Raw genomic sequence first — 23777 nt, forward strand, 5'->3', positions numbered from 1 at the left:
TGACCTATGGTGCAAATGACAGATCATAAGGCAGAAGAATTTAACAAGAATGATTAAGCACTGGGCAAAAAAAAGCAAAATCTGTGCAGAGACAGACATTTTCTTGCTTGATGTCTTCAACTCATGATCAGAAGCTCGTTTGGAAGAGGTGCTTTATTTGGATATGTGATCAGGCTCTGCTCAAGAAGATTTAGGCAAGATCTTCTTATGATATGCCAGATACCAACCTGTATTTTTGAACTAAAAAACATAGGAAATAAAAATAACATAAACTTTGATTTACAGCAAACCCTGTGCAAACCACATGTCCATGAAGGAATGAACTCTAAGTGCTGTCTTCAGTTTCTTGTTAACAAACAAACAAGTAACACCCACCCCCCAACCCCCCAATCCTGTGTGATTCACTTTCTCCTGACTTTAGCCATCACACTGTAGAGGTAGCTGATCTGGGACAGGAAATCCTTCAATGAAGGAGAAAGAACTTATATATGGCCATTAAACATCACAAAGTAAACATTTCAAGTTATGATTACACAGCTTATCTATGCACAACAGGCTCATGGAGCCTTGTTTCCAAAGCTGGGGCAGAAACGCCTAGTGACTACTCTGAGGTGGATCTGAAGCTTTTGACACCTGTTGTCCATACCACCGAGGACTGAGTCCGAGAGCTGAAAGAACCTTCCAGAAAGGTCCCTCTGGCTGTTAGGGCTCATTTGCAGGGAAGCTCAGTGATGCTTTTTCTGAATCTGTTCCTAGTGCCAGTGTGCCAGGCATGCAGCAATGTCTTCTACACCAGAGCTGAGATGTCAGGAGTGGCATAGTGTGGGGAGCACTAGGGTGGGTGAGACCTCATACAGAACTTGCATAGTTTCGTATCTTGGTGCAGGGAGTCTGAGAGTGGGCAAGGGGCGAGAGGATGTCTTTGTTTTCAAATGAATAGAAGAACTGGGGCTCTACTGCACAGGTATGGAGTATTGCTCCAGCCAAGGTGGCCAGGGAATAAACGCTTTCCATGGAGTGTGCTATAGCCCAGCTGGAGGAGGTGCCTGTGTGTCTTTAGCCCAGGTGTGACCTGTCACAGCAGGCAGGACACGTTTGCAAAAGGTCATAAAGCAAAAAGCCAACGGTGTTAAAGAGCAGAGGGCACGTGTCACCGGCCAGACACTCATCGAGCTCGTGGCTGGGGCTGAGTGAGCACCCCTGGAGAGGGCGCCAGTGCTTTTTAAGGTCTGTGCTGCCAGGGCTCAGCTCCTTTCATCCTGTGACTCCGGAGAGTGCTGCGATGGGCAAAATGAGAGCTGCTGCCTTCAAAGCAAACATCTGTTTGTTCTTGAAACAATCAGTGACAGCAGTTAGAGCTTGAACTCGTTACCGAGCCCAAAACAATTACGATAAAAACAAGTTCCAGATGGGCTCAAACAGAGTTGTTTTTGTCTTTACTAAATCAGAATGGATTCTATGTCTTCAAGTTCCTCTGGTATTTATGCACAGGAAACATGAATTACACACAATAATTCACTACAAATAAAAGAGATGAATGCTGCAACAGCCCATTTATCTTCGATCATGTGCCTTCTTGAGGTTTATGTGCTGGTTAACTTGTGGGGAGCATTAATAGCTTTTTTTTCTTTGTTTTCTAACTCTTTGCTATTTTGGTTTGCAGAAACTGAGACAGGAAGATATTGAGTTTCACTTAAGTTTACCTGCAACTCCAAACACTTGCATGTTCCTTAAAATCACTCCAGAAACAGAGAAAACAGAACAGAGGCAATAGGATAGTCTAGTAGCAGTCACTGTCTATGCGCAAAGCCATTCTTTTTCAGGAAATAAATATGTTTTTAAATCAAAGCCAAATGAATGCACAGTGGTGAGTGTGCAACACACTCTAGCCAGGCATATTTTCTTGTGAGTTGGTTTATGAATTGTAAATGTTTACAGTACAACAGGTTACTATGACTGAGCCTGCAGATGCAGAATGGGTAAATACTGTCTGGAAAAGAGAGTTGCCTCCTGTGCCACTGTGTTTCAGTTCTTCCTGTGAGAGACCTGAGCTAAGGGTAAAGATGGAAGTTCTTCCAGTTAGTCCCTCAGTCAGCTCCAAGAGCCTACAGATAGACACCTTTTCCTAAGGCCACCCGAAATGGACTGAAGTCTGGGCATCAGGCCTGTTTTATGGAAACTGAGTTTCTGTTGTCTTGGGTTTTGAAAGCGATGCTGCATATTGACATGAATTCAACTGCTTCCAAAAGGAAGGGGAACCCAGGAGATGGCAGGCAGCAGCTGTACATCAGCCCTGCTCAGACCTGTGCTCACATCTGCCCTGGGGCCCTGGGCAGGAGAACAGCACAAGCAGGAAATCAGCAAAGATTTCTGCATGGTGTTTTTGTTCTGGCAGTCCCTCATTCCTCCTTGCAGCTGAGACAAAGAATCTGGGTTTGGTTGGGGGGGGGGGGGGGGGGGGGGGGGGCTTTTAATTAGATTCCATGATTTTATAGGAGGGAGCATGTTGGCATCCTCACAAAGGTGCATCATGTGAACTCAGCTAGGTGGCTGACTGTTGTGATGTTGTGGAAAGAAATAACTCCCCAAACCCATAAAATGTGACAGGGATTGTAGCAAATACTCAAGCTGCCCCTGGGCGTTCTTTAGTGCATGAAGTCAGCTTGGCTGAGCTCCGAAGGGAGTGAGATCATGAGCAGGAAGCAGCCTGGGAACTGGGGGTGTCAGTGAGGTTTGTTTGGCCTATTCCAGTGTAAGATGGTGAACTTCCCGATGTGTTCCATAGCTTCTGCCCCTTCCCCCCATGAATCTTACAAAAGAAGGCCTTAAGTAGAAGCAAGTAGAGTTCTCCAGTTTTGGCTGACAAACAAAGGAAAAGAAGAAAAGTGAGAAACTAATGGCTTTTGTTAGGTTCCATGCAATGTCTGATTAGCACATAGTCCTCCACGCAGAGTTTGTGGGATTGATCATTTGGATTCTCATCTCTGTGGAGCTAAGTGAGACAGCTCTAGAACAATGACCTCCTTCCAGCAGAGATACTCCCAGTGTTCATCTCCATACTTGGTTCAAACAAGGAAGGAATCACAGGCCTTGAATCCAGCTTCAGGCTGGCATTACCCGCAGGCAGCAAAAGCAGATAGGAAACCTCTAATCCCACATCCAGAGGAGCAGGATAATTACCCATTTATTTCATCCATTATTCATTTGCTCTCAGTTCTTGGACTGAGCTGCCCCTCCTGCTTGGCTGTAAGCTCTGCACTGTGCCCCAGTGCAGCTCCGACCCTGAGCTGTCTGTGCTCCCCCGGGAGCAGCCATTTCTCAGCACCACAATGCCTGCAGCCCATTGTCCCCCGATGTGCTCAAACACCCCTTTCATCTTCCAGCTGGGTTTTGTTCTTCATCAAAGGGCAGCCAGGGCAGAGGTGATGGAAACACTGACTCCCTCCCCATTGGTGATTTAATTTCCCATTAACTGGAGGTTTAAAGGGAAATCTCAGGGCTCATTTAAGGCTCTACTGACAGCTTCACCGTCTCCTGCACAAACTCAGCACCAGGCTCGTGTGGCTGTAATGATGATCTGACCCCTGAGCACACGGGCAGCTATGGAAGCAAGATCAGCGCAGAGGGTGAGGTTTAGGCAGACCTTTATCAGAGCATCCTTCCAGAGTGCTTTGCAGGATGCTGGACACAGTTACGTGGGGAGCACAAATGTCCCGCTCTCTCCTCCAGACTTAACTGCAAATGCACCGGCACCGGCACCGGCACCGGCACCGGCACCGGCACCGGCACCGCCCTCCACGCCTCACCCTTCTCTCCTGCTGATTGGCCTGCCCTGGGAGGCACGTAACGTGTCCCGCCCTCCGCCGCCTGTCACGGGGATACTCCGCTGCCATTGGCTGTGGCGGCTCGCCCCGCCCCCGGGAGGCGGGCCCCGCAACGGCTCTGCCCCTCCCAGTCCGTTACCTGCCGCGGCGGGGCCGTGCCGGGTTGGCGGCGGGTGGAGGCCGAGCGCATGAAGCGCGCTCCGATTGGCCAGCTCGTGCCGCCTGTCGCGTCGGGATTGGCCGTGCGCGGCTCGCGGGGGGGTGTTAAAGGGCCCGCGAGGCGCGCTGGAGCTGTTGCTGTGCGCCATGGCCTACCAGGGCTTCGCGCAGGAGTACCTGGGCATGCCGGCCGTGACGCGGGCCTACACCACCGCCTGCGTGCTCACCACCGCCGCCGTGGTGAGGCCGAGAGCGGTCCTCGCGGGGGGAGGCTGTGGTGGGGCGGTCAGGGTCCCGGAGGGGGTGCTGTGGTGGGGCGGCCAGGGGGCTGGCTGAGGGCAGTGGGTACCCGGCAGCGGGTGGCAGTGCTCTGCCTGTCTCCCACAGCAGCTGGAGTTCATCACCCCCTTCCAGCTGTACTTCAACCCCGACCTCATCTTCAGGAAGTTCCAGGTGAGGCCTTGACCGGGCTTGGGGGCCCCTCGTGCCCCTTCTCAGCGAGGGGTGGGTGTGACAGGCTGGGCCCTGGCTTTGTAAGGTACTCAGGGGGTGCTTTACGATCCAAAAGGGCTTCTTTCCCATTGCTCCAACCTTCTGCAGCTCCTAGCAGGAGCTGTGTTGCCAACATGGTGGCCCCTCTTGTCACAAACACAGTCTTCCCCTGCCATGCATCATCTTGGCATTTCCTTTTTTATTTTGCTTGAAACCTGTCTCTTCTGTGACACCGAGGTGTTTGGCCAGCTGGTGTCAGGTTGGGTGGGGAAGGTTTTATTGTAGAGAGGCAGGAGCACTGATTTACTTTGGCTCCGGGTGCTGAATTGTGGCTGTTTGTCCCTTTCTGAAAAGCTGAGAAATCTTTCCCACACCTGGAAGAGCAAGGTACTCTGATATGGGCAATGAAGGGGAGTCTGGTGTGAAGGTGGTGGAGCTGTCTGTTGTCCTGGGGTACTTCTGAGTGTACAAGGGTGTGACTGGGCGTCCCCAGGGGGTGAGTGAGAGCTGCTGTACCTGTGATGGTGAGAGACCTGTCTGTCCACCTCCTTTGCTCTCTCTTCTCTTTCAGATATGGAGGCTGATCACCAACTTCCTCTTTTTTGGGCCACTGGGATTCAGTTTCTTTTTCAACATGATATTTCTGTATCCTTTGGTCTCAGTGAAACTCTCTGCTTCATTTTGGCTTAGATGTGATTTCACCCCATCCACCTTCCTCCCCAGGCTAACTTGTCTTGGTAATGGTCTAGGGCTGTGGTTCCTTTGGTCTGAAATGAAGCCAGGCCCCCAACAGCTGTGGCCACCTTCTGCAGCTCCATCTCTGCTTGCTGCAGGGCAGCCCCTGCCAGAAGGCTGGAGAAGCCATCAGCACTGCTGTGGCTCATGCTGGAGAGCAGTGCCCATTCCTGGAGTGAGCTCTGGCTGGAGCACAGCAGTTGCCTCTTTGTTTCCCTGGGGTCAGTGGTATGAGGTGATGTTTGCACTGTTCTGCTCTGGGGCTGACAGCTCCTGTGATGAAATAGCTCACAGTGGGTTTATTCCCTGTAAGTTGTGCTGTGGGGACACAGGGTGGCCAGCTGTTAATTTCCTATACTGCAACCCCTCCTTTTTCTCCCGCTCTCAGGTACAGGTACTGCCGCATGCTAGAAGAAGGCTCCTTCCGTGGAAGGACAGCTGACTTTGTTTTCATGTTCCTCTTTGGAGGATTTCTCATGACAGTATCCTTTTGAGTTGGCTGAGGCTCTTTGGTGTTCTGATCTGTGGATAGTGTGGGTCTTGACTGCTAGCTTTTTGAGTCGCAGCTGCATTGTGTGGTTAGTAGCAGGTACCTGCCTGTTGAGCAGGACAGCTGGCTTATGAACCTTATTCTTGTGCCCCAGGCTTGTGCCCTGAGGCCTGGGAGAGCATACAGTGGAGAGTGTTCTGCCTGTACAGCACAGCTCATGTTCCTTGCCTTGCCCACCCTTGTCTCCTGACCTGTGCCCCCTCCCTGTCCTTAGAGCAGAAGCACATATGGGAAAAACTGCCTGTACTTTTGTTGCTGTCTGCAGAAGTGGTGATGCATCTGGCAAGGCGATGGGCTGCCTGATCCCGAAGAGGACATATGGCAGTGTGCAGGGGAATCTCAGCCTTGCAGGAAGCCCCTTGTTTCACTGTGTGAGAAACCATCCAGCTGTGGCCAGGCAGCTGTGTCTGAGCTCTGGTGAGGAGCACACTGGAGCGCTGCTACCATTGGCATGAGGCTGCTCAGAGCTGCAGCTGAGGGGAAGAACACAGGGCTGTATGGACAAGGAGGGAAGTGTCTGCTGTCAGCATGTCGGGCAGCATGAGCTCGGCACTCCATCCCTGCAACCTGCCAGTGGCTGTCATACATCTCAAGTTCTCTTATTGTAGGACAAAATAGTCTGGGGAGAAATACCTCCTTCCCAAACATAAAACCTTTTCTGAATGTCTTGCTGCTGTTTTATGCAAATGGCTCAGGACTGTGCTCCCCATAGAGCTCTGCATGAAGCTTTATTTGCTGTCATGGGTGCTGGCCATTGCTGGGTGTTTGTCAGTGTCCAGGAGCACACAGCAGCCATGCACTTGGCCATATGTGGATTTGAAGTCCAACTGCAATAAGGGCAAAGGAATATTTCGCCTTTGTCCATCTACTTGTGCTCTGAAGAAGAGGGTTGTGAATGTCAAGAGCAGCTCACTGTTGAAGTTCACCTGTAGAAGGCAAGTGTTGGATGTGAGCTAGTGGCTAATATGTGCCACGTGTCCCAAGGGCTGTAAGAATGTGAAGGCCCTTCTTTGAAGGTGACTTTTGATGGTAACTTTGTGGAGGTGCCTATATTAGCCGATTAGCTGCCTGTAGTTCTGGGTTTCCTAGTCACAGGGCACCCTGTGCTGCCTGGAGAAGGTGCACAGGGTGGGTAGGCCTTTCCTTGACTCGATAGTTCCTAGCTATTTGGACTCTTTGCCAGCCTGTTTTTCCTGGGCCAGGCTTTCACCATCATGCTGGTGTATGTGTGGAGTCGCAGGAACCCTTATATCCGCATGAACTTCTTTGGGCTTCTTAACTTCCAGGCCCCCTTCTTGCCCTGGGTCCTGATGGGATTCTCTCTGCTCCTGGGCAACTCCATCATCATTGACTTACTGGGTAAGTCAAAGCTGGTGGGTGCTGGGGACAAGGGCATTTTGCAGCCATGCTGTGCTCAAATCTCAGATGCTCCTGGATTGCTAGCACTGTCTCTTACTTTCATCTTATTTAAGGTGGTGGGTTTCCTAAAGTGAGCTGGCTGAGGCTGCTGGGTGGCCAGCCTTGTGCCTCAGCTCTTGATGTGTCTTCCCCAGGGGCTGAATTTTGGATATAGTGAGCTCTGCTGGCAGAGTCTGACAGGCTTGTGTGCCCATCGCAGCAAACAGCCTGGCCCTGTGGAGCTGCAGCACTGGTGGGAGCTGGGACATGGGTACACAGCTGATGGATTCTTGTAGATTCCTCCTGCTTAAGCTCCCAGTGGCTCTGGTTTAGCTGGCAAAGGAGTTGCAGCTGGGGCTGACCTTGGTCACATCTCTTCCCAGGGATTGCTGTGGGTCACATCTATTATTTCTTGGAAGATGTTTTTCCCAACCAGCCTGGAGGAAAGAAGTTGCTGTTAACCCCTGGCTTCCTGTAAGTAAAACTGATTCTGGGCTTTGTGTTGTTTCTCAACCTTCAGCAGACTGTGACAGTGTGGGGTGAGTGTAGGACGCAATTGCATGCTGTTAGCACCTCATCTCAACAGTTTGTGCCTCTGCTGCAGAAAGCACTGGCACGTTGCACGTTATCTACGTATGTTCACGAGGTCTATAAAGCAGTTGCTGGTACCTTAAACTTTGCTAGTTGAACTGGAGCGCTCTTGCTGCTTGTGGAAATGCTAGATGCAGGTAGGATTGTTTTCTGATATGTTTCTGTACTTTAAGAAAGCAGAATACTTTCAGCTTCATGCTGAGCACCAAAACTGACCTAGAGATCAAGGAAGCAGGTACTGTCATTGTTAGATACTGATCTGTGCTAAAGAGCAGGTAGTGCCGGTGCAGAGGGCAGGTGGCTGAGGCATACAGCCAAGCTCTGGGAAAGGCTGGGATGTTCCTTGGAGGGCTGGGTGCTGTGTCCTCAGCTCACTCTCCTAACCTGCCTGCTTTGTGGGATGGCATGTCTCTTACCAGGAAGATGGTATTTGACACACCGGAGGAGGATCCCAACTATAACCCTCTCCCTGAAGACCAACCTGGAGACCAGGACCAGAACCAGCATCCACAGTAACATGTGGGACTCTTCTATGTGGCCAGATTCCTCTTTTCTGGATGGACCGATACTGTGGCCCAGAGATCCTACTGGAATAACATCAGTTGACATTCTGATGTGTCATGTTTCACTGTTTGTATGGGTAACCCATTTTCCCCTTGTACTAAGTGGTTCCAAAGAGCTTTGCACATAAGAACTGATGAATGCTCATGGAGGTGTTCTAGGGACAGGGACTGGAAGCTGTGATGGCTCCTCAGTTACTGGGGAGTAAGTATCAAATGGGGTGTTAAACCAGTTGCTCCTTCTCTTGCTGTTTGATTTGATGCATGTCAGGTCACTCTTGCCCTCTGTAGAATGCTCCTGGCTCTCCTGGTTGTGGGCTTTCAATGAGGTAGTAGTCCCAACTCTATCATGGTAGAATGCCGTGCAGCCTCTTCCTTGCCTCTCAGTCCCCCACTCCTTTTTGGTTTTTGTTTCCAAAGAGTCTTTACATTAAAGTCTTTATTTTTCAGTAGTGTGTCCATTTCTGCCAGGGGCAGAGGCATCAGTTCACCAGTTCTCATCAGGACTTGGATCACAGCTGCCAAGTTGCTTGTTTGGGCTTTTCTTTTTTTGGTGGAAGCAAAGTTCAGGCTAGCTGGAAGATGTCCTTACCCTCCTTTGTCATCAGGACTGGAGAGCGTGAGGGGGGTGTGTGCAGGGGGTTGTCTGTTAGAGAAAGGGATGCCTGGGAAAGGACAGGGGACAGAGCTGGATGCTTGATCCATGCAGTGACTGGAAGTAGCACTTGAAACTGGTAATAAAGGCTGTCTGCACATGCAGTTTAATTCCACTCTTGTTGAGTTTTTTAGTTCTGAAACTTAAACATCTGAAATTTAAGAGAAAGCAAAAGTTAGTCCCTACCATGAACAGCTGTATGAAATGGATTTGATCATTCATGCTAATGCAGTGCACTTCTCTGCTTGTACCAGACCTTAAAACCTTTGGAGTGGATTTGTAAAGGTTGTTTCTTAGGATAGTTTCTTTGGTAGTGTTGCTGTCTGCTCAGCTAAATACAGTTGAAACCACCACTAAAGCTACCCAACTGTGAGCAGCCATTATCCAATTAAATAGAATGAGACAGGAGTCTTCTGCAAGATGGAACCAAAGCCCCCCCTCCCCTCTGTGAGCTTCCCATGAAACCCCTTTTTAATGAAAAAATCAGACTTCATTTGACCAAGGGATTTGCCACACTCATGTTTATCTCTGCAGGATGAAACACCTGTACAGAATAGCAATCTTGTTCTAGAACACATAGTGGTAGTGAGGGCTAAGCAGCCTCAGACTTGACAGGTACTTGCTGTGTGCTTTGCTCATGACCTAGTAACACAGCTGGTGTTTCAATCCTGGTAAAAGTTTGCTTTTAAAGTCTGCAGACATTCTGTTTTAAATGTCTTCTGGGATGGGTTTTTTGGAATGCAAAAGCCAGGCTACACTTTTAGCTAGGGTGCTACATTAATCTCAGGATTTATTTGTAGAGCAGGAAAGCCACTCGCAGCTGTTCCCGAGTAGTCCCAATACATAGAAAAAGCTGATTTAAATATTCATCTTCCTGGGACTTGCCCCTCTGGACTGTCCTTCCTTGCCCCTGGCTGCCTGGAGGGACAATTCGTGCAGCTTCTATGGGCTTCAGGAGAGCAAGGTACTTGTAAGTCCACTACAGAAGCTGCAGTCCCTGTGTGTCTGTACCCAGTTGCGAGCTTCAGGATGGGTAACCGTAAGGTTCCCAGCAATTCAGAAATTGTACTGCTTGTGCTAGTTAAAGGCTATAGCAGCCTCATGCTTGTTTTGGTCAAATTTCCTGAAGAGGCTGCTTGCAGAAGATCATAACAAAGAGAGGCTGAAGCGTTCTTAGGAAGTGTTAATCTGTAAGGCAAAATGTGTTCTACATGGGGCCTGTGCTGCATATGTCAGCCTCCCAAGTTTTGTTTAACTTGCTGAAATAACTTTTCAACCTTTCTAATAAGGAATAATAGAGTACCACTCTGGCACAGGAACCCAGGATAACACTGCAATATTATTGCCAATTTTTTGGTTTTCATGTCTAACATCTGGAAACAGTTCCCTCCCACCCAGGAATCAGAACTGGCTCTGCTATTCCTCAAGTCTAAATATGATAAGTTAAGACTGGAGAGTGTTTTTTGACTGTGTGTTAGCAGTGTGGGTGGATCAGCAAGGACTGTAAAGCCTATTGGCTTTATCATAAAGGCCTGAATGTAGGAACGCTTGGGCTGTCAGCAAAATCTGCCCTGCTTGCAACGCTCATCAGTACTGGCAGTGAAGGGCAGGAACTCTTATCAAAGAGCTGGTGTACCTCAACAGTGAGGTACATTCTAATTAGGTTTTTAGGTAAGCTTGACTTTTCTAATCTCACTTCAATGGGTTTCTGTTTTGAAACTCCCCAAGGAAAGACAGGTTGTTTCTAGGATTGCAAAAGCCTCACACTGCAGTGCTAAGGGTATTTAAAGACACCCACTTTTGCTTTGGGTGCTCTGTAACTGGCAGCTGTATGTGGTGACAATGACCACAGCAAAGCCACCTGCTGATGCTGCAGGCTCATTAACTGCATGCCTCAGCTTTTGTACCAGTTCAGAAACTGTTGTCTTCCATATGTGGCCTCCACAGAAAAAAGGGTTCACCACACTACAGGCTGACATCTACCAGAAAGCAATGTTAAGTTTGTGACTGCAGTTAACCTGTTCTACCCTGGTCAAGTAAGCCAGCTGAGCACCTCACTCACTTCCTCACAGACTGCAAAGTGTAGCAACAGACCAGTCCTTCAGAGTTTTTTGCTGCTTCTGGTTTTAAGTCCCATTCTCACTTCAACAGATAAAACAGGAGAAAGTAAGTAACTCAATTTCCACCAACTTCTGGGAAAACTGAACACATTCAAGTGTTCGGTGTTATACCCAAAAGCATTAATATTAGGCCCCAAGCCTGCTCAGTTACCAGAACAGCACAAAACTGTAGTAAGATTCACCAATCATTCAAACTTACTGAACTCAAAGTAGTTTGCATTCCTTTTATTTAAAAAGTTGTCCTAATAGTGCATGTTGCACCTATACAAAAGAATCTTTACACTGTCCACACACAGGTATGTAAGGGCTCCAAGAGCTGCCACAGGTCTCAGCTAGATCATGTGCTAACACAGCGTTCTTGGTACGTGGCATTTAGGTGGAAAGGGTGGGGGAAGAAGTCAGCAGTACTGGGAACTCTTGGCAAGTGGAATGTGTGTCCCCTTCAGGGACAAAGACCCCTGCCAATCCTAGATCCATTTGGGGAGAGGAGTAGGGATGACGTCTGTAGGAAGAGCACCAGTGTCACAATAGGAAGATTACCAGGCTGGGGCAGTATTGGCCAAACGTCTCATGCGCCTACGAGAGAGAGAAAGAGATACAATGAGTGCTGTTTTACAGGCATGGGAAGTCCTACAAACACCAACACTTTTGGGGAGGCTGCCACAACTTTGTGTGCTCTGTGGACAGGTTTATTCCCTACACAGGCTTCTTGGCCGCCTGAGGCTGCACCTGTTAACAAGGCTATGACACTATGTTCAGTAACAGCTTTTAGGGCACTTTGCTTGAACTGATTGCTACTGAGAACTATTCAGCAACCATAGTTAAGTAGCAAAATAATAATGAAACTGTTAATCAGCAGTAAAAAAAAAAAAAACACAAAAACCAAATTCCTGGTAGACTTCTGGGCCAGCGTATTTACTGCTCCCACACTGTATCTAGAGATTCTAGCAATTCACTTACTTATATCTGTCAAGAGCAATATCACCAAGTAGGAGCAAGTGCTCTCGACTGCCTGTCAAACACTGCTTAGGTCTCTGGTGGGCAGAGCCCCTCCTAGAATCATAACAGTGCTGGAGCTGGAAGCATGGCCATTCCTACATCAAACAGCACTTTGCCCTACATAAAAGGAAGCCTTGTGAAAGGATTCTAGGTAGCATAACAGTGCATGAGAATCCAATATTCTTTATGAATGCCTTCCTATAGAAACAAATCCCCCTGCATGAGCAGAGAGCCCAGGGAAAGGACAAAAAAAAGACAAAAGGAAATTTAGCTTCAAGCAGGAGATGGTTAAAGTAGAGATTTAAATATTTGTGGAGCAAGGTGATAAGAGTTTTAATATCCTGAAGCTAAAGGAGTAAGAGTTTCTGTGGTGTGCAAGTTTGAAATCCTGCCAGCTGGCTCTCGGTAGAGAAAGACAAACATCAAAGCTTAATTTCTGTCTCAGAGAAAGGCAGAACTGTCTGAACGAGTGGCAGCACCTTGTATTTCTGTCCTGGTCTCTGATCTTCTTCTCCATCTCGGCATCTGTGAGGGTTTCCAGGAGAGGGCACCACTGGTCAGCATCCCCCGTGTTGCGAATAGCAATTTCCACAGTCGGCAAAGGGTTCTCACTACATGGCAGTAAAGAAGGCAACAAAGCAACATTCATCAGTGGTCTCGGAGCACTCCTCTGGGTTATGAGCCCAGAGGCAAGACACAAGGACAACAGAGCATCATTTACAGTGTTTCATTCTTAGCCCCTCTTAGGACAGTCCCCTTGCTGGAAGCACACCTGGGACTGATGGTTGCGATCTTGTGGAGCCCAAAGCTTCTGCAAGACCAATTATAACCATCTCCTTTCACCACCATAGAGGAGTCTGTCAAACAGCCATGGCTGATGCAGTTCTCTCCCACAAAGGCCATGCTGTAAGTGGCTGACAGTGTTCAAACCTCACAGGCAAAGTTCATACCAGTTTATTAGTGCTGGAGGCACTGCACCCAGAGCAGCAGCTGAGCAGAGGCTGGTAGCAGGGCTCCCTCTCTGTCTAGCTTTGCTGCTCTGCAACTCTGTCTTCCTAGCTGCAGTCTGCCTAGCACACCTCTGACAGCTCTTCCCTGACACAAGTCTGGCTTTCTGGGAGCCTGATAGTGGAACACACACTGTTCTCCCAGTTGCCATGGAGCGGGTAGTCTTTCAGGACCTGCTGTTGCAACCAGATGCTGTGGCTACTCCCTGCACATGGAATGAAACACCAGGCTTTGTCCCAGATCACAAGATCTGTCCTCAGACAGATCTCTGCCCTGACCAGCTGCATTATCACATGCACAAAAGTATTTACTGCCTCACCAGTGGCTTTTCAGTAAAAGTCAACAGGAACTGACCAGGAGTAGCTTCCCAACCATTGACAGTGGGGCCGGAAGCCCAGCATAGAGGAGCCTCAGAATGTAAATGTTTGCTTTGAATTCTAGAAAGCAGCTTAGCCTGAGCAGCACAAAGTGTGTGTGTGAGAGGAGCACTCCACAGGTGCGTGCACACATCCAGCCCCCTCCCCAGGGACCTGCCTCCCTGCACAGGGTTTCAGTACTCATGAGCAGCCCTTTCCTTCCCCCAGGAAGGGACTCAAATGCTAATTGTCATGGGAACATCAGCCTCTGCATCAAAGTTACTCATCTGGAATAACAACTCCTCAAAGCAATGCTACAACGAAAAATTAATCCAGAGCCTTTGGTATCTGATCCTGGGAGGAAGCTCAAGTCAAATCCACTTCCAGTACTGCTTATGTCCACTAAGCAATACTCAAACCCAGGAATTTCATCTTAGCTCCAGACTGCTACACATTCCATGCTAAATGCTAGACCCTAACTGGCTTTTCTGACTTGATGGCATGGTCTCAACCTCATTTACTGTGCTTAACACTGAACACTCACTAGAATTAAGTGGGGGTAGGAAAGCTGGCCTCAAACATATTACTTAACTGCAAGCCAGCTCAGATACCACATTTCCTTAGCAAAGAATCAGAGATAAACTGAATAAATCCTCCCCCATCTCCCAACCTCCAAAGAAAGGCAGCTCTTCCTCCCCTGTTATTTTCTGATTAAGAGGATGATGGTGCTGGCAGAAAGACTGAAGTGCTGCAGGATTCCCAGTAGAGCAAGACACTCCCTCTGCAAGGGTCCAGGTCCCTGGCAGTAGTGTCCACAGGTATGTCTTCTTTTGGAAAAGGTGCCTCTCTGTATATGTAAGTTGGTGTATGAGAGAACTGTGCCACCACTCGGGTCTTTCAGGCAAAACTCTGGCTATGAGCTGCTGTGTGTTGCCACTAGAAACACTCAGACAGAGGCAGGAATCATCATAGCATGCCATCCCCCCTGAAAATCCCACAACCACCAGTCACCTGTCTACTTCCATTCCTGCCCCTTACACTGGGCTTGCAGGCTCTCCTTGTTTTGCACAGAGCAGGCAGCTGAAAGAACTGCCCTGGCTTTCATCAGCTAGACAACAAGTTTCACCTCTCCCTCAGATGATTAAGAGGCACATGACTTCTCAAACCCCCAGTCCCTTGAGATATTAAGGTTATTTTGATACATCTAAAGCAGACCCTCTCTTTACATCAGTGGAATGACTTTGGAGCAACCACCACTCCTGCGGTTTGGGAATTCAGGAACTAACCAACCACAGAACCCAAATATCATTAATCACTGTAAGGTTTCAAAAGTACTCTTTTGCTGGAAGAACAAAGGGAAGAGGAGGACATGTTTGTAGTATGACACAAAACAAGGTTTAAATTAGATGGCTCTTCCTCTCTGAATAGCTCATGTCTACAGGCTTTGTTCTGTTGGGGTTGCCTTTCTAGTTTTTCATTCTCCCCCTTGCAATACTGCCACAGTCTGAAGAAGGCCTGACTTCACCTGTCTGAACTACCCCTAAAACAAAGTCCTCTTCAGTAACCATGGGCAGATACATGTTTTTAGAGAGAATAGTGTGAAGTTGGCACTAGTATTATATACTTGAGAGAGCCTGGGCAGCACTGACTAAAACTTTACGTGCTGCAGGTTAGAGAGACTAACGGGAAGCAAAGGGAGAAATGACCATCCCACCCTTGCAACAGTTAACATGTACACAGATTCATTTCTTAACCCAGGTATCTGCAATACATGGAGAAGCACAGGAAAGAGAGAACATTTAGTGTTCACTAAATGGCCCTCTGATACACCAAGTGACAAGAGCAAGGAACAAATGCCCTGTGTGTTGGGAGGCAGCATGCTAAAAAGTTGTCCAAGTAAATTAACTGGGAAGGTAAATAAATTTTGAGTAGAAAAGGGGGCTTCCTGGCCAGCATGGTATGAACAGGGCCACCTCTCTACTTCAAGCCCTAGCTCACGTCTTTGTTCTAACAGTCATCAGCAGGGAAAAAGAGTACTAAAGGTATCAGATTCCCATCTACCACCCTTCAAGTGCCCATTCCTTCTCAGGAATGCATACCCACTGTTCTGTTGTTACAGACAGATGTGGTCCCATGCTGGATCTGCAGATGTCAGTCAGCTGTTGTAGATGGAAAGGTAGAGGTGACCTCCTCACCTCCATGAGGTGAAGGGGCATCAGCGGGATGGACTTAATTCCCATGTGCTAAAGAGTCGCTTTCCATTTTTTAGTATGAACCACTCTGGGAATCATTTCAGAGCCAAGTAGTTGCTGTGGAAGATTTTCAGGATAAAAATAAACCTCCAGAGGAAGTGGAGTGAGACAAGTGGAAGAGCAACTGGTCCAGAGCAGATCACTGTTTTCCACAGAAGGTTGACCTGACAGGAAACCTTCAGATGGAGTAGGAAGAAGTAGCAGAGCCCACAGCAGCAGCCAGCTTCTCCCCACACCAACTACTCCCTGCCCCATCCCTGAAGCAGGACAGGGCTGGGCATGTTTCCCTTTGCTGCTTCCCATCCTGCTTCCCTGACCTGACCTCTACAAAACTGGTGTCTGCAGTACCATTCCCTCACCTCATCAAATACATCATTTGCTGAACTCTCAAACTCCCTTGACTATCACCATCACTTGAGGTCAAAAAAAAAAACCTTACAGCACACATTAAGGTATACTCAGAGCTGCAGACTCAGCAACATGCTGAGGATAACATCAGTACAGTAACTCACCACAGAACACGGCACAACTGGAAATGATTATCATTAGGAGACAAGTTACAAAGCTGACTAATCAAACCTGACACTGCTGTGTTCCAGCTGTGAGAACAGCCTGTGATCAAGCCAACTTTAACTCAGCCAGGGGAGACAGCTATAGTTTCAATCAGTCTTAGTTCAAAACACCAAAGCTTGAGACAGTGGATGGCCCAAATCAGGCAAAGCCAACAAAACAGAAAAGCATCCGGAGCTCATCATTAGCAAATGTTAGAAGAGGGAGACACAAGGTCACTGTTAATTACAGCAGCCTTTCATTCTGCACTGAAAGCTGACACCACAATATTTGGTCCTGAAATTATTAGACACAACAGGGAAAGATACTTGAGCACAAGCACAAAAAATGGTAAGGACAGAATGGGTGCAAGCCGTAAGGACCAATTTCCAATGAAACCTTCTTCCTCAGGGCAGCTGTTCAAGGATTCACTGATGCCAACACCCATGAAATGCAAACACCCCCCTCCCCCACAGCCATAGCAGGAAGAGAACAGTTCTGTACCTGAAGGCGTATGTCTTCTGATGCCAACTCAGCTGTCCCCGGATGCTGTAGGCAATAGTAGTGACAAACTCCCCACCCAGGCCAAGCTCTGAGCACAGCTTCAAGGCAAATTTCTCTGGTGAATTCTCCTTCTCTGACATGTCCCACTCAAACTGGTCTACAAGGGAGATGTTCCCCACGTGGATGTTTAGCTGGAGACAAGGAAAGAAACAGATCATTTGTTTCCATTCTCACAAGTTAGTCAAAGGTAATTTAGCTGAGGAGGCAGAGGCTGGAGAAGAGAAGCAGAGCAGTAACTCTTAGTTCACTGCATCTGCAGAGCTCCTTAACTGAATTCTTAATTCCAGTAGCATGAGGAAAATTCAGCTTCACTCACTAAGGTTTATTCTTCCAAAAGATGACATCAAAGTACTAACAGAACAACTTTATCATCTCAGGGGCTGGCACATGAATGCTTAATAATCTGCCACATTGGTTCCGTTCTCAATACGAAGGACAAATTCAGTCTGGGCACAGGACTGGAATTAAGAGCTCCTTTGCACTCAGGGAAGCTTTTTGTGCTTACTCCCCCATAACATAATCAGAGAAATCCAAATGGTTCAGCTCTTGTTCTACTGTATTACCTTAATAATAACTCGTTGGTCTGACTGATCCTCAAGGATACTGTCAGTTGGGTAGGACTCGATCTGTTGTCGGATGGCAGAGGCAATAGCAGGGACAAAGGTCAGAGGATTCAAATCCAGGTCATCACAGAGAATCTCAGAGAACATTTCTGGGGTCATTAGTTTTTCTGATAGAGAACAGAATGAACAGACACTGTTAACTTTCACAGAAATTAATGTCTGCCACTTACAAATACACAAAATTAATCCCACAGCATGACAAACAAAATCCCAAATGTATCACCTTCTGCTTTTAAATGGGCATTCTGTATTAAGTTCGTAAGGACATGCACTCCAACACAGGTGCTTACAGCCTCCTACAGCTGCTCTGTGGAGACAACGTAGCTATGGTCTAGTAATTCACATACATAAAGAAGCCTACACATTAAATGCTTTGTATTCAGAGTACCTCAGCCAACAGAATAGTCTCAGTCTGCTGAGCTGATGAACTGGGTCAGGAAAATATGCCAGTTAAACTCTTCTGATTACATGTGTCCAGAATGACTACAACCCATGGAACTGGCAGAGCATTCACGAAGAGACATGAGAGCTGAACACAGTTTAAAGTAGGACAGCTTTAAAGCTCTGTGTATATGGGGCACAGACATGCATGCTCATGCTTATGGTCTCTTCATATTGGGTGATAGATACAACTATATCTCTCCAACCTCAAGAAACTCTCCTTCCTACATACCATTCATGTTCCACGTAAATGCATCTCTGAGTTTCTGCCCATCAATTTCCATATCAAGCCTGATTGGAACCAGAACCTCCGGCTGGGACGCATTCTCATGGATCACTGCTGGGTCATGGTCATCAAAGCTAATATGAAAAGCAACAACACAGTATATTCAACTAGCACATGACATCTGGCATCCACAGAGGGCAGGCAATGGGCAATGGTTGTGGGAAGCAATCCTCACACTCCCAACTCCCCAGTCAGTCTTTAGACAGACTCCTCAACAAAAGCTTAGAGGGCTATGACAACCAATACCAGTTTATCACTTTTTGTTACACCTATCATAATACATTCCTGAAAATAAATCAAGGAAGCTTTCCGGGGTTACATTTATCTTTGTTTTCTCAACTTTTGTAATGGAAAATAAGTTAGTCATGAGCCACAGCAGCATTTCCCACTGAATGAACTAGATCAGAGTTACTGGAATATGCTACTGAGAGGCACCCTGTCCTTTACAGAGTGGGTTTGCAGGCTCCTCAAATGACAACTGCTCAGCCCATCAGCAAAAAGTAGAAGGAACTCATCAGGAAAAGAATGAACAATTTTCCTGAATGAAAAGAAAGCCTGCTCTCTGAGCCATGGCTGGCAGCTGTGAGGAAGAGCCTCAAGACACAGTTTAACTACGAACCTCCAAATTAGCAACTTGTATTAACTGACAAAAGACCTACAATTCTGTGATTCATCTCTAACCCATCAGCATTACCCTGGCAGCGTGTTATTTGGGTAACTGTTTCCACTTTTCAGAAGCAGGAAGCTGTCTCACCACAGAGGGAATGTCCTCTTCTTATCCCTGCCCATGCGGTTTCTGTTAATGGTTGTTGAGCACGGCACGGCATCCAGGTGGTGAGAGCTGTTGGGCAGCGTTGGCACCCACTGGTTGTTCCTCTTGGCCTTCTGTTCTCTGAAGAAGGGGATTGTATGTTAAACTGCAGCCCTTGAACAACACTGCTACTAAAGGAATGGCACCGTTTTAAACTTTCAAAGTCCTATTATGTGTTCTTGCTATTTTATTCTGGAACTCTAAACAACACTGTTCCACTAAGTCATGTTCCACACCAGCCCCTGGGAAGCCCATTCTCCAGCTATAACTCCAGGTGCACCACTATAAATACTAAGTTCATATTTGGATTTTATGTCTGTATTTTATAAAAGGACTGCTGAGAAATGCAAGGTCTCCAGAAGGCAGTACGTGCAGAGAGCGTGTTCTGGAAAACATCTGGTACAGCTGGAATGCAGTGATTTCAAAAAGAGCTGTATCATCAAACATTTATGTTTTTCTTCCTGTTGTATGTGGGCAGTAACCCAACCCTTCTGGAGATCTTCATTTGCCCAACACTGCAAACAACTGTTAGCACAGAGTGGCAAGCACCCCCAGCACAAGGACCTGGGTTTATGCAACTTCTCATGCTCCCTGCCCAAGCTGACATCTTCCAAGCAGCTCCCTTCTGATCTTGGCCCTCACTGATGCTGGTTACCTGAGGTAGGTAGGAGGTTCTGTGCTGATAGACACTGCCTTATACTTCTCATCATTTCCATCCAAGATCTCTTCCACTTCAGAGGCCTTTAACAGCGTCACACTAGTGGCTAATGTTGTATAGCCATGATCTATTATCAGGAAAGATGCACATAAATAACATGGAAAAGTGTTATACAGCAATGTAGCATTAATAGGCTGCATGGTGAAAAGCTCCCCTGTTGCTGCAGAAGGGACTAACATCAGTTACCAAGTGGTACAAGTGTGTGCCCCCAAAGTTCTGTGGCTTCATTTATCTTCTTGTAGAAATTTAACTTTCAAAAAAGGTTTTGCCATGGCATTTTGTACACATGGGATAAATGGAGATGACAGAACTTTCCATTGTCATTTCCAAGTTGCCAAAGCCTCCACATTTCCTTACACACCAAGATGCTTCACTGCTGGGGTAGGTTACTTGCACTGGAGTAGGTTACTAACACTGGAGTGACCAGAAGCCTAGCTACAGTGCCTAGCCTGGCACTAAAGAAACATAATTGGGTTTTGACTTCCATCTAAACAGGAATAAACCTGACTTTCTTGGGAGCAGGAGTGGAATGTCTTAGTTAATGTATAGCAATCCCCACCACAAAGCCAACTCAAAAGACAAAAGTAGTACAATACCTTGGAACGGGTGCATAATGTTAGAGCCAAGATTTGCAAAAGGGATCAGTATCTCTTTACCTTGTACATCTTTCCTGTTCATGCTCTGTTAAAAACATCTTCCACTGGGACTAAAGAGTCAACACACAGGGAGGGCTAGAATTACAGGAGCTTCTCTCACATACTACCACTGGATGAACCTCCTTTATCCAGGGTGCAGTTTATGCATAGGCCCTGGTCATTTCTGCTGTGGAATTTACTTAAGATGGAAAGCAATGCCACAGAGCCAAAATTTCAGGAGAAAAAGTCAACTAATTATTATCTAAATTTTGAATCTAATGTGATTTCACTTAAGGAGAGGAAGAAAAACAATTCTTTCCTACCCAGAGTTGCCCTTTGCAATGACAAAGTTTAGCTCTGCACACCTACACCTGCCACAATGATATAAAAATCTCTTCCATAGCCTTCTGGGAGAAAAAGCCCAGAAAACAATACATCCTCAGTGGATTTAAAGGTTAGAAATAGAGAGGCAACAATCAATACAGAAGCTGGTAAGACTTGGGAAAGGGGCAGAAACCTCAGGACAGCTCTGGCTGAATTACAGAGACCATCTGCATTTGAGAGTCCTGCCAAGGTTCTGAGAAAAACTTCAGCACATGATCAGATGCACAATTAGGGCAGCCACAGAAAGAGATCAAGAGGAACAGGATTAGACAATAATATATATTCTAATAGCACAAAAGGTCGCAGTGGAGATTCTTCTAGCGCAGCAAAGATTAACATGCAGATAAGACTTACATCTTCTGGGACTGTGAGACCGCTGGTTTTCTGTTGGGGAATAAAACAAGAAAAGAAAGCAACAGGTCAGCAGGATACTTGGAGGAAGGAGACATAAGTCCAAAATTAACCCATATTTTTATTATGCTCTAGTCTAAAGAGCATACAACAAATCACACTGCTGGGAAATTTAACTGCTGGTTATTAGTCTTGCACCAAAAATAATACCGAGGCATATTCTCACTGTGGCAGTCACATCAGCAGCAATACACCACAGCAAATTCTGGCAGGCATGAACATTCAGTCCCTGCAAGAAGCAAAGTTAAGCAAACACACACATTTTCAATGTGCCATCCTCACAACATTCCTGCCTGCTTGACAAAAGACACAAATATGCCCTCTTTGTCAAAAAAAAACCCACCTCTTCTGAAACATGGTATCGATTTTGAGATGTGGCTTTTGCTTTATGATGGATGCAGCCAGCCCCAGGAAAGCCATGATCGGTGTTTCCATTTTAGAACATTTTTGATCAGTTGATGGTTGGTGCCAGGCCAACACAAGAGCTACCAGTGCCACCACTGCAGAGGGCTCCATCACTGGAGCAGCCTGAGGCCACTCACGCAGCCCTCAGGGTGCACAAGTTTCTGAGTCACCAAAGAGCTTTTCAAGGCAAAATTTCAGGTTTCATATAACAATACTGGAAATGTTTACTCATCTTCTCACCATGTGAAGAGGCCACTATCTTCTTCCTTTCTTCCACTGTGGCTAGTCGCCTCCAGAGTGAGGGGTATCTCTTGTACAGGGAACCCCGAAACATACGCAAGTAGTTTCCCACCTACAAGAAGAGAAGTGGAGACGTGGCTGGTGTTCCTGTGTGGCCTGGTGTTCCGCTCAAGAGATTTTTGTCAGAAGCTGAAACAAATTTAGCTTTTTGTGATGGTAAATGGGACATCCCAAGAGGATTTTTGTAGGGTTTTTTACGACATACTGATATACTGGGTTTGGCATTGTGGGGCACCACAATTTTCATGGCAATACGGAAAACTATATTCTGTATTTCACTAGTCTGATATTAAAAATTTCCATGCACTGATAAGCCATTTAATAAGGAAAAGAATCCATTCCTTTTCATGTAGTTTTGAACAACCTAGCCTTTCTTTACCTCTATTTCTGTTTCAAGGCACAACGATCAGTAGGAATTAAATCAAACCGGGCACCCAGCTTGCTCACATTCCAGCTTTTACTTCAAACCTCTGTGCCGTGTAGACATAGCTCAAATACAGCAAATGCCCAGAGACGCGTATTTTGGTTTAAATCCTTGGCACATGCAAAATGTGATCACTGTTAATAATCCTCTTTCAGATTAGTTTACCATCTGTAAAGCAGTTCTGCTCTTCCTGGTACAAGATGCTCACCTGTGCTGAGGGCTACAGCAGAACATGCTGAACAACAGAACTATTTCTAGTCTCTGAAATCACATTTTCAGACTGGCAGCATATTGACAGGCTGCGACAGAGTAACACTTTTATTCCTCATCTGACAAGGCTTATTTTGATCTTAACTTTTATTTGCAGGTAATTTTTAATCACATCTTTTGCTCCACAGTGCTAATCAGCAGAAATTATCGGTAGATGAAGAAAGTAACACGTTCTCCCCTTCCATGTGCCTGGCATGGCAATCTCCCAGACTAGCTACTGAAGTTACAGTCAAACTCTGTGTTTCACGTGAGAGCACGAGAGGCTTTTAGTCCCTGCTCAACCCATACAGCTGCCCGTTTAATTTATCCAATATTCCCCTGTTTTGTATCAAGGGGTGGGGGGGAAAACCATGCTTCTTGCTTCAACGAGGCTCGTCTTCAGGCCTGGCTCTGACGGTGTTACCGAGCACCAAGGCCGCTCTGCCACTTTACTACCTGGCGGCACGTCAAAGAATCCGAATCTCTGACCAAACCCGCTACATAAGTCCCCGGCAGCGCACCGGGGAGCGGGGCCTCGGATCCCGTCTCCACGTACTCCAGGAGCGGCCCTCGCCGGGAGCGCTGGTCCCGGCCCGGCTGAGCCCTGCGGGCCGCGGGAGGGGCCCCGCGGGGGCTGGAAGGCTGCTCCCCGCCACGTCCCGACGGGTCTCCCCTCTGCCCGCCCACCCCGAGCTCAGTCCCCCGACAGCCGGCGCGGCGCGGCGCCCCGCGGCCTCCCCCGGGCCGCACCTCGGAGCCGATCATGTAGAACTCGCCGTCCTCCTCCAGCTGGAACTTGACGGGCTTCTGCCCGAAGGTCTTGCTCAGCGCCATCATCATCATCGCGGCGGCGGCGGCAGCGCCCGGCGTCCTCAATGGGGGCTGCGGAGCCGGCAGCACCGAGCCAAGCAACGACGGGCGGCGCCGCGGCCTACTCCAGCCGTCGCGGCGCGCATGCCCCGGCGGCAGGCGGGACGCGCTGAGGGGCGGTGCGGGCAGGCGGCGCTTAGGAAAGAGGCGGTTTATTGGCACTTAAATACAGGCAGGGCGCGGAGCGGGGCTCACACTGCGGACGGGGGGACGGGCAGCGCCGTACCGGCGCTTACAGTAAGCGGGGCGGGGGTCATCCTCCGCGACACCGGCCCGCTCGCTGCGGTGACTCCAGCCGGTCTCCCCCCCCGGGCGGGGATGGCGAGGGGCACGGGTGCGGTGGAAGGGGAGAAACCGGCCGCAGCGTCACTGGGGTTTCGGCACAAGGTCATGTAGCAAAGAGGGGTG

At 47.8% G+C, this 23777-nt stretch overlaps 2 protein-coding genes across 4 annotated transcripts; one reads left to right on the forward strand and one right to left on the reverse strand.

Moving 5' to 3' along the window:
- Window positions 1-3995: 3995 nt before the first annotated feature.
- DERL3 (derlin 3) lies at window positions 3996-8758 on the forward strand. 3 transcript variants are annotated; one of them, XM_062631406.1, is made up of 7 exons: window positions 3996-4223; window positions 4374-4436; window positions 5047-5120; window positions 5599-5692; window positions 6924-7119; window positions 7542-7632; window positions 8169-8758. In XM_062631406.1, exons 1-7 carry the CDS (start codon window positions 4131-4133, stop codon window positions 8263-8265), a joined length of 708 nt encoding a protein of 235 aa, XP_062487390.1. In that variant the 5' UTR covers window positions 3996-4130; the 3' UTR covers window positions 8266-8758. The 3 variants fall into 3 exon arrangements, with proteins under 3 accessions (XP_062487390.1, XP_062487391.1, XP_062487389.1); XM_062631405.1 differs by having other exon boundaries at window positions 4003-4223; window positions 4371-4436; XM_062631407.1 differs by lacking the exon at window positions 4374-4436 and having other exon boundaries at window positions 3997-4223.
- Window positions 8759-11294: 2536 nt separating this feature from the next.
- On the reverse strand, window positions 11295-23496 carry SMARCB1 (SWI/SNF related, matrix associated, actin dependent regulator of chromatin, subfamily b, member 1). The gene is made up of 10 exons (XM_062631408.1): window positions 23250-23496; window positions 21767-21878; window positions 21065-21094; window positions 19629-19758; window positions 18917-19054; window positions 18109-18236; window positions 17376-17542; window positions 16753-16943; window positions 12563-12694; window positions 11295-11660 (listed from the first exon to the last, which is right to left on the reverse strand). The coding sequence occupies exons 1-10, from the start codon at window positions 23340-23342 to the stop codon at window positions 11621-11623; spliced, it is 1161 nt and encodes a 386-aa protein (XP_062487392.1). The 5' UTR covers window positions 23343-23496; the 3' UTR covers window positions 11295-11620.
- Window positions 23497-23777: the final 281 nt, after the last annotated feature.

This window comes from Pezoporus occidentalis, unplaced genomic scaffold (genome assembly GCF_034315485.1).
Source record: "Pezoporus occidentalis ecotype Australia unplaced genomic scaffold, CSIRO_AGI_Poc_V1 ctg37, whole genome shotgun sequence".
NCBI lineage: Eukaryota > Metazoa > Chordata > Aves > Psittaciformes > Psittacidae > Pezoporus > Pezoporus occidentalis.

Excerpts from the sequence above, each read along its gene's own strand:
- DERL3 (XM_062631405.1), top strand. The coding sequence starts at position 4,131 with ATGGCCTACCAGGGCTTCGCGCAGGAGTACCTGGGCATGCCGGCCGTG. Across the intron at positions 4,224-4,370 it reads TGCTCACCACCGCCGCCGTG|CAGCTGGAGTTCATCACCCC; the intron begins GTGAGGCCGAGA and ends TGTCTCCCACAG. Across the intron at positions 7,633-8,168 it reads CTGTTAACCCCTGGCTTCCT|GAAGATGGTATTTGACACAC; the intron begins GTAAGTAAAACT and ends GTCTCTTACCAG.
- SMARCB1 (XM_062631408.1), bottom strand. The coding sequence starts at position 23,342 with ATGATGATGATGGCGCTGAGCAAGACCTTCGGGCAGAAGCCCGTCAAG. Across the intron at positions 21,095-21,766 it reads GATAGTGGCCTCTTCACATG|AAAACCAGCGGTCTCACAGT; the intron begins GTGAGAAGATGA and ends ATTCCCCAACAG. Across the intron at positions 19,759-21,064 it reads GTCTCACAGTCCCAGAAGAT|ATCATGGCTATACAACATTA; the intron begins GTAAGTCTTATC and ends TCCTGATAATAG.